Source organism: Neophocaena asiaeorientalis, unplaced genomic scaffold (assembly GCF_003031525.2).
Source record: "Neophocaena asiaeorientalis asiaeorientalis breed wild unplaced genomic scaffold, Neophocaena_asiaeorientalis_V1.1 scaffold116, whole genome shotgun sequence".
NCBI classification, from domain to species: domain Eukaryota; kingdom Metazoa; phylum Chordata; class Mammalia; order Artiodactyla; family Phocoenidae; genus Neophocaena; species Neophocaena asiaeorientalis.
In genome coordinates this window covers 3034544-3046180 of record NW_020174561.1, presented here as the reverse complement: position 1 = coordinate 3046180, position 11637 = coordinate 3034544, and the positions used below count along the sequence as shown (strand labels likewise).

At 36.5% G+C, this 11637-nt stretch overlaps 1 protein-coding gene and 1 non-coding gene across 3 annotated transcripts in view; one reads left to right on the top strand and one right to left on the bottom strand.

Annotated features, from left to right (window-relative positions):
• The window catches only part of IQUB (IQ motif and ubiquitin domain containing), a 67351-nt gene that overhangs the window by 29515 nt on the left and 26199 nt on the right, over positions 1-11637 (bottom strand). For both annotated transcript variants that reach the window (XM_024757805.1, XM_024757804.1), the window contains one exon: positions 5976-6186. In XM_024757805.1, coding sequence (XP_024613573.1) covers positions 5976-6186 — 211 coding nt within the window. The remainder of the gene's footprint in view (positions 1-5975; positions 6187-11637) is intronic.
• On the top strand, positions 7083-7142 carry LOC112408275 (U7 small nuclear RNA). The gene has a single exon (XR_003004920.1). It is a non-coding gene; the product is annotated as a U7 small nuclear RNA (small nuclear RNA).

The window sequence follows — 11637 nt, the reverse complement described above, 5'->3', positions numbered from 1 at the left end:
AAAAAAAAAAAGACAGATACAGCAATATTAATATATTGAAAATAGGGGGGAAAACACTCAAAATTCATCCCTTGGGATAGAAGATAATTTTATGATGAAAGGGATGACTCTCATGAATATTTACACTGAAAATCACATCCCATCAAGCTATAAAAAGCAAAACTTGTATCAGTTATAAACACTACTGTGGTGAGTATATTTTATATTATATAAACATAAATAAAATACAAATGAGTTAATCTATGACAGTCAAGTAAAGAAGAATTAAAAACAAAAAATATCTGACACAGTATGATTAACAAATTTAAATTAATTAATATACATCAAGCTCTGAACACCAAAGTCTGAAAATATATCTTATTTTCAAAGTTCTATGAAGCATTTATATAAAGTTATATAAATTCTAGGAGTAGGAATGGAAGAAAACATAAATCCCCCAAATCAGAAACGTCGAAAACTGCATTTTTTGACACAGTACAATTCAACTACAATTAATAACAAAAGTTTAAAAAAGAAATATATTCCCATCTGCTTGGAAATGTATGCAATACTATCAAAAAGAACATTTTAATCAAATAAGAAGTAAAAGGTATGAGTGTCAACAATTAAGGAAAGAAAAATAAAAGCACTACATATCAAAATGCATAGGATGAAACAAAAATTGCAGTAAGGTCAATTTGGGAGAATTTTACATAAGTAAGCCTCATATTTAAATCAGGCACCTGAAAAGTGTGTATTGGGGCAGGGAGCCGGGCAGAGTTATAAAAAGATGTAATGTATGTGACAGTTAATCACAAGCCTCCTCTGGAAGGTCATGTCTTCTGGGCACACCTCCCATTCTCCATGATTACTGAAAGATAACAGTATGGCTTTGATCCCCTGGGACATACATTTGGACTGTGAACCTGAACTCATTTGAGCCATATTTGTTTTCTGCTCTTCACAGAACATGGAAGCAAAACAAAAGTAGAAACAGTGACCTACTGTTCTTTATTCTGAACAAACATTCCAAAAAGTCACTCTAGTCTTTGACATTCATCACAATTCTTTTCAATGTGAACTTATTAGGTGCTTTACTACTGGAAAGCCATATTTACTTCATTAGCCATGTAATTCTTTCCTTTTATGTAGAGATGATTTATTACTTTATCGTCAGAATGATGAAGCTTCAGAGTCTCATGAACTACACTCTGGCCATAGAATCAAGCCTATTTTTTATCTTAACTTCAAAAATCCTAGTTCCCTGATCTGGTTATTATATCAATACTTGTCAAAATCCTATCACTTCTTCGCCAATTCAAAATACTCAACTGCAATTTTTGAGCAATTGTTATCTGAAAGAACTCTATAAAGTTTGATGGTACATACAAAAGTGAGAAAGACATAATGCCTTCTTGAAGGAGCGAACGTGTCTCTGCCTCTCCCTAGTTGGATAGACTGTAAAATCCTTCCACTGGGACAGAATTTTTGTTTGTCATTACATTTATCTTTACCCCAAAGCCTGACATTTTTCACCATTAGTTTTAAAGACTTCCTTTGGGTAAATCAACTCTTGACATAAGATTACTTCCTCTTATCTTCTATTAGATATGATTCAATCAAGTAAAATGTATTCTTCCAGGCATGATTACTCTCTCATTGTGTTGCAGGGATATTTCAGAATATATTACATTTATATATAATTTATATAATTAGAAATATTTTCCTTCTTCTATTAAAATTTCAAGTTTACTTTAATACTAGTCCCTGAATCGAAAGGTAAATATCTCAAGTCATGTTGTTTCTGGCCCTCCTCTGTTATAACCACTGCCTTTCATGATATCTAGTTTTATAATTTTATCATATTATTTCTTCCTCCTCTCAAATTTCAATTTGAAATAATCCTGATCAGGTCAAGGACTTGTCACTTGTGTTCTTTATAAGAATCCCATTCTGTCTCTTACCAGGAATACATTATTCAGATACTGTACAGTTTGGTCTATTCGAAAAGAGGATTTGTAAATTTAAAAGCTAAATTGTGTTCAGCAAAAGGATTGTAAATTTAAGTGCTAAATTATGTTATGAAAGTCCAGAAAATCCATGATTGATGAGCTTATCAAGAGTAGTTTTACCAACCAAAAAGCTTTAAAACTTTGACAATATCTATATACTAAAAGGCAGTATATGAATAAAGAGGAAGATTGCTTGCTTGTGGAAATAACAACTGAGAATATTTACCTCATGGGATTATATGGATGTCCCCAGAAAGCAAATAAAGACTGAATGATATTAGTAAGCGTATTTTACTTCCCAGTTTTACATTAGAAACCTTTGGGACCAGTAATAAATTTAGGCCACTAGGATATTTAAGCTATTCTGCCAACCTCAAAAAGCAATACACTGATCTGCTAGATTAATCCTTAAGTCCTGGGTGAATCTGGAGCTATACATATGTGTATTCAAATACAGTTATATCCATATATATTCAGATTTTGTATTTTGCTTAAATTATTAGTATGACTTTTAAAAAGGAAACAACCCAATGAAGCTAATTAGAAATATGAAAATAATGGACCTTAATTCCAATAAAATTCTCCATTAGATGAACAAACTTCCTGTAAATCTACAGTAAAGGATAGAACATGGCATCAGAAAAATACCATGACCCACTACTAATAAGGAATAGAAAAACACAGGAACCAGGAACAGCTATATAAAACTGGTTTTATAACTGATTTGACAGTTTCCAGAACTATACAGAGAAGACATTGAGAAAAATGAGAGATTCTTCCTGCTTTCATAAAATATATGCTCCCTGGGAATGATAAGAAAAGCAAACAAAAAAAAAACTGGAATCCTACATTAGTTTGCTAGGGCTGTCATTGCAAAGTACCACAGACTGGGAGGCTTAAATAACAGAAATTTATTTCCTCACAGCTCTGAAGGATGGAAGTTCAAGATCAAGGTGATGGCAGGATTAGTTTCTCCTGAGGGCCTTTCTCCTGGGCTTGTAAAGGGCCACCTTCCTCCACTGTCTTCACATGACCTTCTCTCTGTGCATGTCTGTGTCCTAATCTCCTCTTCTTATAAGGATACCAGTCATACGGGACTAGGGTCCCATATGAGCTCACTTTTTCTTCATTAGTTCTTTAAAGGCCCTATCTCCAAATACAGTCACGTTCTGAGGTACTGGATGTTAGAACTTCAATATCTGAATTTGGGGGGAACATAATTCAGCCCATAACAGATGTCAATAACCTCCAATATTTTTAAAGAAAAAGATATGAAAGCAACTGGTTCCTTTCAAAGAATACATTTATCTTATAACCTTAACTTACATTCTTGAACAAATTACCTAATTTCCAGGGTCTGAAGTTCAACTATAAAATGAAAGGATAGCACTAAAATATAAAGTCCATACACATTCTAAAATTTCTGAGATCTAATAAGCTTGCTATTTCCAAACAAGAAACAGCAGAACATACAATATTTTGTCGGTCACTGGCAGTTTATACGCATCTGCTTTTTAAAATTCTTATCACAGACTGGAAGCCTGAATGGAAAAAAACCAAGAAAGATTCAGACTGAAAGCCCAGGGCCAGATCTGTCAAAGGACTGGGGCCAGCGAGTCTCCAGAAGCTAGAAGTCAAGGGACCTTGAGATCAAGAGGTAATAATTAGAGACGAGTCAGAAAACACCATTTCCACAAGTTAAAACAAGACAAAGGGTAGAAGATTCAATTCAACAAACATTTATTAGACATAATGAACAAGGTCCTATCTGGTGTCCTAGGTACAGACATGGACAGTTAAGTGAATGGTATGCACAGAGAATAATGGGGCAAGGAAAAGAGGCTCTGAGCCTAATCCATGTTGATAAGAGACGTTTCCTCAAGATAATGACTCCTATACTGAGTCTGAGATAAGAGTGACCAGTCAGATCAATGAAAGAAGTTGCCCTCAACATACTGATATAAGAAAAAAAAAAAAAAAAGACATAAAAATCAAACACTGTTGGGTCTTCCCTGGTGGGGCAGTGGTTGAAAGTCCGCCTGCCAATGCAGGGGACACGGGTTCGTGCCCCGGTCCAGGAAGATCCCGCATGCCGCAGAGCAGCTGGGCCCGTGAGCCATAGCCGCTGAGCCTGCGCGTCCGAAGCCTGTGCTCCGCAACGGGAGGGGGCCACAACAGTGAGAGGCCCGAGTACCGCAAAAAAAAAAAAATCAAACACTGTTGCCCAGAGATAGTCTTGTCTTTGATACAGCATATTATCTTATATAGTTAAACTCATTTTCCTAAACTGATATCATTTTGCTTTTATTACTAAGCAACAGGTTACCTGGAGGAAAAGTTAAACTTTATTAGGAGTTGTAATTCAAACTATGCAATTGTCACTATGAGCCACAAGGGGGCAACAGTTTCAAACACTGGAGTAAAGAATATGGAATGAAAACTATAGTAAATAGAAGAGCTATGTAAATTACTGAGCTTGTGAACCAGAATTTTAACTACAACAAAACAGAACTTTAAATTATTCTTAGAGTTCTAATTTAGAATTTTAGGCCTGGAAGAAAACTAAGAGATGTCTCTTTTATGTAAGAAATTTCATTTCCATTTTCTTCCATTTATCAAAGAGATAAATGTATTACTATTGCTTGTTAGACCTAGTGTTTAATTGTATCATCTTCAGTAAATAGCATATTATCATATAGCTATTTAAATAGACCTGATATCTGACACCTAAAATTGTATTCGATTAGAGAGGAAAGGATGACCTGAGTAACAGAGCACGTAGTAATGTCCACAAATAAACAGTATATAAAGAAACAATGTTATAGTAAGAAAATTTACTTTAAGTTAATATTATGAATAATCATAGAGAAGTCAAAGACTATTATTTCTTTGGATAAAAAACCGTATTCAACTAAAAAAATAACTGAGGCTACTTTTAATTTTTTTAATTCTTCTATGTCATCACAAGAGCCCAACTTTACTTTCTGGTATCTAAGGTAACAACTCTTCTGTTCTGGTTACTTCTAATTTAGAGGTACTCTTGGGAAAGCAGAAGCTAGAGACAGTTGCATGGCTACATCCTTGGGTTTCCCTTCATTCATTCACTTATTCATTCTACCAGTATTTGTTGGGCATGTGAGCTAAACACAGAAAAAGAGATCATCCAAAAAATAAATGAGTCATTCATTTACAGAGCTTACAGTCCAGTAGTGAAATTAATGTTAAAAAAAACGTATTGTGCTGTTATAAATGAAAAGTTGGTGTGCAGTGAGAACCATAAGATGATAATAGGATGTCCCAGTTGCACTGTCAGTCACAAAAGGCTTTGAGTATGTGATATTTAAGCTGAGATTAGAAGGTGGGTATTGGGGAAAAGCTTCAAGAAGAACAGTGTATATACTGCCCAAAGTAGGGAGTGATTGGCTTGTTCAAGTAATGGAAGTTTTTAATTGTGTCAATGACTAGCACACATCCTATGGAAGAAATAAGCCATAAAATCAAATGTGTAGAGAATATATATACATATATATATATTTATAATCATTAGTAGAAGGGAATAAAAAGGTATCTCCTGTAAAGAGCAGAATCAGAGACAGAATGCTGGACTGAGGGGTTCAAGACAGTTCAACTCTGAGTTCACAAATTCCCAAGACCATCAGAGAAACAGACTGGAGAATACTTTCTCTTTTTATCTCATAGGGATGAGTAGCAAATGAGATAACATACTAAAACTGAATAATTCACAGAGCTGTAGTCACATTTTATTCATCCATTGTTAATATAAAAGCGTTTCCAATTTCACACCAGCCTTAATTCTTGTCCCAAATGTAAGACATTATTCATCTTTTAAAATTCTCTAGTCCAGATACCCCAGACATCTTCCTAAAATAATAAGGTCTCCCTCTTGTCTTTAGTAAACCTGTTTTTCCTACTAATGAAAAATTATAAAATTAATATTTTATGCAAAGCCTATTTCAAACTTACGTTCCAGTGCATTGTAAAGAAGTTCAAAATCTTCTTTTGTTTGAGGATTATGCCTCCGGTAATAATCCAGTTTCATCCACTCTTCTTTTTCTCTTATCTTCCTTAGTTCTTCCTGTGCTTCCCACTGCAACCTTAACATTTTCTGTCTTTTTAAATTGTCTACCACAACTTTAGCATGCCATCGTCTGTAGTAAGTCTGTATCACAATTACCTATACTTAAAGAAAATAAAATATGGTCAACCTTATTACACAATGAAAGGCAACAATGACTATTTCTATTCCAATTCAATAAGTACTGAAAAATACTGAGAGTCTAGTTTCAGTTCTATGCCATGTATTCTCACATACATTATAACAGAAAGGTCATAGATAATGCACATCAGCTATCTGAGTTTGAAATCTAGTAGCAAGTATACCTTCACAGGAGGCAGTTAGTATGAAGTTAAGAGCACAGGGTCTGGAGTACAGCTTAGTTTAAATCTTCCCTCTGCTACTCACTAGTTAGTTAATTTGGATAAGTTACTTGCCATCTCTGTACTTTAGTACCCTCAGGTGCAAAACAGTGATAATAATACTATGCATATAAAGTGCTTACCTCAAGCCTGGTACACCACATGTCCTCAATAAATACTATTATTGTTATGAATACTATGTATTGTTATCTACTTTTTCTTAATTGCCATTAGCATAGGCTCATATCTTTTAAAAAATGGTATTTACTAACTACACAGTGGGTAGGTTATATGTGGAAACCACCGAAGCAAACATGTATTTATTAAATTGTAAGAAAAATATATATGTCTGAAGGTACATAATACAGTACTAGAGTCACAAAAAGCTTGCAATATAACTGAGCGATTTTTTGTTTTTATTTAGTAAACTCATTTAAAAAAAGTAAAATATAGAGAGGCTAGATCAAGTTTGAGGATAGAGAATATGCTGACACGTCCCTTCCCCTCATCTAACCCCTGATGACTACAGAAAAATTATAGAAGCAGAAATCAATAAAGATATTGGATCATACTGAAGGAGTCCTCCAACAGAACAGAAACTTTAAAGAATTCCCTTCAAGAAAGGAGGCACGTGGAATAAATTGAAGAAGGAATTAGTGTTACAGCTCTTTTAAAATTTGTCTCAGGTTTTCTGGTCCACACCGGAAAACCCCCCACGGAGCAGGGGTGGAATTTGAAGGAATCTACAGCCTAATCATGCACTGGAGAGGCAAGCTAGAAAACACAGAAGTGTCTCTAAGATGTTTCAACCCCGAAAACTGGTGGATCCTGTGAGCAGAAGGGGTCTTAGGGCAACTAACAAGGTGACTGCTTGAAAAATGCAAAAGGGACAGGCTCCTCTAAAACAATTTAGGTAAAGAGCATCAGAGGTATTTGCCTCTAGGCAAGAGTGGTTGGTGTCCCAGAAAGCTGGTGACGCCCAGAATGAATAGAAGCCCCCTCTCCAGAAAACTAGCTCCTCCCAGAATCAAGCCTTGCGCATCCCTGAAAGCCACTGAGGTAAGGCTACAGTAAACAAATATGTTGTAGCACTTTGGACATCAGAAATTTCAAATACTCTTGAGTACACACCCAAGAGTAACCAAAGATTTGACAACAGCCAACAGAATAAAAGGTTCCTCATTCAGTGTAGGAGAATTTACATTTGTGTGAAAGAGAGTTACTAGAACAGAGGTTCTCAAAGTATGGTGGCCAGCCCACCAGCAGCAGCAGCATCTGGAAAATTGTTAGAAATGCGGATTCTCAGGCCCACCCCAGAGTTAATGAATCAGAAATTCTGGGGTGGGCATGGATTCTGTATATTTACAAATTTTCCACATGTTCTGCTGCATGTCAAAGTTTTAGAACCACTCTTTTAGAGTAAAACAAAACAAAGCAAAACAAAAAACAAGACCAGACTAGATAGAGTTAACATTTTCAGAGAGAAAGGAAAGGCTGTTGAATCAATACAAAAGAAGGAACAAAAGACTGTGACAACATTTTTATCTTTGAAATTTAAAAAAAATCAGTACAATGTGTTTATCTTGGGGGCTATTAAACTTGTTAAACTCATTAAGGATACTAAAACACAGTTGTTTAAACAACTTAGTTTTTCCCTTCTCGCATGATACTCCAGGGATTGGCAAGCAGTTTAGGACTAGTAGGAAGCTCTGTGCTGTATTACAAATGGCTTCCTACTTGTGTTTCCTAGTGGCTGATCTTCTAGTCAGTAGAATGGGGGAAAAGACAAAAGAACTGCAATCCAGTCACTTTAAGAGCAATACCCAGAAGGGGCACACATCATTTCCCCTCACATTTCTTTTTTCCAGGCCTTAGTTCCTTGGCCTCACCAACATAGAAAAGAGGTTATAAAATGCAGTTTTCAGTGTTGCAGCCTCATGCCCAGGTTAAGCTTTACTACAATGGGAAGAATAGGTTCCTATAATCTATTCTGCTGATCTACAGAACATGAAGAGTCTAAGAGGGAATTAGTAAGCAAGAAACTTAGACAAGAAAATCTTTTAGAATGCAGGTTGAAAGGTCGTAAAAATTAGAAAGAATGGAGGAATATTAAGAGCCATGGAAGATAAATGTAGACATTCCAAAATATGTCTGATACAAGTTCCAGACAGAATGAAGAAAGTTGGATTAGAGAAACTGCTCAAAATATAATAGAAGAGCATTTCCCCAAACTAAAGACATGAGCTCTCAGATAGAAAGGATCCATCACCAAGTCTCAAGCACATCACAGTAAGGTTACTAAGGATTAAGTGAAAATCCTAAAATCTTCCAGAAAGAGGAAACAAAGAACTGAGAATCCCATTGACATCAGACTTTTAATCAAAAACAGCTTCAAAGATATAAAATAAAATAATTTTGAAAATAAGTTTGAATCTAACCTTCTACACCCACTCAGACTAAAACCCAAAATGAGGTTCATTCAATAGGACTTAGATGGTTCACCTCCCATGTGTAATATCTGAAATAATTACTAGAGAATATGTTCCAACAAGAACAATAAAGAGGGGGAGGCCTTCAAGACGGCAGAGGAAGTAAGACATGGAGATCATCTTCCTCCCCACAAATACATCAAAAATGCATCTACACGTGGGACAACTCCTACAGAACACCTACTGAACACTGGCAGACCTCGGACTTCCCAAAAGGCAAGAAACTCCCCACGTACCTGGGTAGGACAAAAGAAAAAAGAAAAAACAGAGACAAAAGAATAGGGATGGGACCTGCACCTCTGGGAGGGAGCTGTGAAGGAGGAAAGGTTTCCACACACTAGGAAGCCCCTTCACTGGCGGAGATGGGGAGTGGGCCGGGGGGAGCTTCAGAGCCATGGAAGAAAGCACAGGAACAGGGGTGAGGAGGGCAAAACGGAGAGATTCTCACACAGAGGATAGGTGCCGAGCGGCACTCACCAGCCTGAGAGGCTTGTCTGCTCCCCGGCCTGGGCAGGCGGGGGCTGGGAGCTGAGGCTTGGGCTTTGGAGGTTGGATCCCAGGGAGAGGACTGGTGTTGGCTGCGTGAACACAGCCTGAAGGGGGCTAATGCCCCACAGCTAGACGGAAGGGAGTCCGGGAAAATGTCTGGACTTGCCTAACAGGCAAGAGACCATTGTTTCGGGGTGTGTGAGGAGAGGGGATTCAGAGCACCACCTAAATGAGCTCCAGAGATGGGCGGACGCCGCAGCTATCAGGTCGGACAACAGAGATGGGCGTGAAATGCTAACACTGCTGCTGCCATAAACTGCTAACAGCCATAAAAAGGGAAATCGACAGTAACACAATCAGAGTAGGGGACTTTAACACCCCACTTTCACCAATGGACATATCACCAAAAATGAAAATAAAAAAGGAAACAAAAGCTTTAAATGACACATTAAACAAGACAGGCTTAACTGATACATATAGGACATTCCATCCAAAAACAACAGAATACACTTTCTTCTCATGTGCTCATGGAACATTCTCCAAGATATACCATATCTTGGGTCACAAAACAAGCCTTAGTAAACTTAATAAAATTGAAATAGTATCAAGTATCTTTTCTGACCACAACACTATGAGACTAGATATCAATTACAGGAAAAAAAACTGTAAAAACTGCAAACACATGGAGGCTAAACAGTGTGCTTCTAAATAACCAAGAGATCACTGAAGAAATCAAAGAGGAAATCAAAAACTACCTAGAAACAAATGAAAATGAAAACACGACAACCCAAAACCTATGGGATGCAGCAAAAGCAGTTCTAAGAGGGGAGTTTATAGCAATATAATCCTACCTCAAGAAACAAGAAAAATCTCAAAATAAACAACCTAAACTTACACCTAAAGCAATTAAGAAAGAAGAAGAAAAAAAACCCAAAGTTAGCAGAAGGAAAGAAATCATAAAGATCAGATCAGAAATGACTGAAAAAGAAATGAAGGAAACAATAGCAAAGATCAATAAAACTAAAAGCTGGTTCTTTGAGAAGATAAACAAAATTGATAAACCATTAGCCAGACTCATCAAGAAAAAACGGAGAAGACTCAAATCAACAGAATTAGAAAGGAAAAAGGAGAAGTAACAACTGACACTGCAGAAATACAAAGGATCGTGAGAGATTACTACAAGCAACTACATGCCAACAAAATGGACAACCTGGAAGAAATGGACAAATTCTTAGAAAAGCACAACCTTCTGAGACTGAGCCAGGAAGAAATAGAAAATATAAACAGACCAATCAGAAGCACTGAAATTGAAACTGTGATTAAAAATCTTCCAACAAACAAAAGCCCAGGACCAGCGGGCTAACACCTATCTTTCTCAAACTCTTCCAAAATATAGCAGAGTGAGGACCACCCCCAAACTCATTCTACAAGGCAACCATCACCGATACCAAAACCAGACAAAGATGTCGCAAAAAAAAAAACTACGGGCCAATATCACTGATGAACATAGATGCAAAAATCCTCAACAAAATACTAGCAAACAGAATCCAACAGGACATTAAAAGGATCATACACCATGATCAAGTGGGGTTTATCCCAGGAATGCAAGGATTCTTCAATATATGCAAATCAATTGATGTGATACACCATATTAACAAACTGAAGGATAAAAACCATATGATAATCTCAATAGATGCAGAAAAAGCTTTCAACAAAATTCAATACTCATTTATGATAAACTCTCCAGAAAGTAGGCAGAGAGGGAACTTACCTCAACATAATAAAGGCCATATATGACAAACCCATAGCCAACATCGTTCCCAATGGTGAAAAACTGAAGCCATTTCCTCTAAAATCAGGAACAAGACAAGGTTGCCCACTCTCACCACTATTATTCAAATAGTTTTGGAAGTCCTAGCCACAGCAATAAAAGAAGAAAAAAAATTAAAGGAATCCAAATTGGAAAAGAAGAAGTAAAACTGTCACTGTTTGCAGATGACATGATACTATACACAGAGAATGCTAAAGATGCTACCAGAAAACTACTAGAGCTAATCAAAAGTAGCAGAATAAAAAAATTAAGGCACAGAAATCTCTTGCATTCCTATACTCTAATGATGAAAAATCTGAAAATGAAATTAAGGAAACACTCCCATTTACCACTGCAACAAAAAGAATGAAATATCTAGGAATAAACCTACCTAAGGAGACAAAAGACCTGTTTGCAGAAA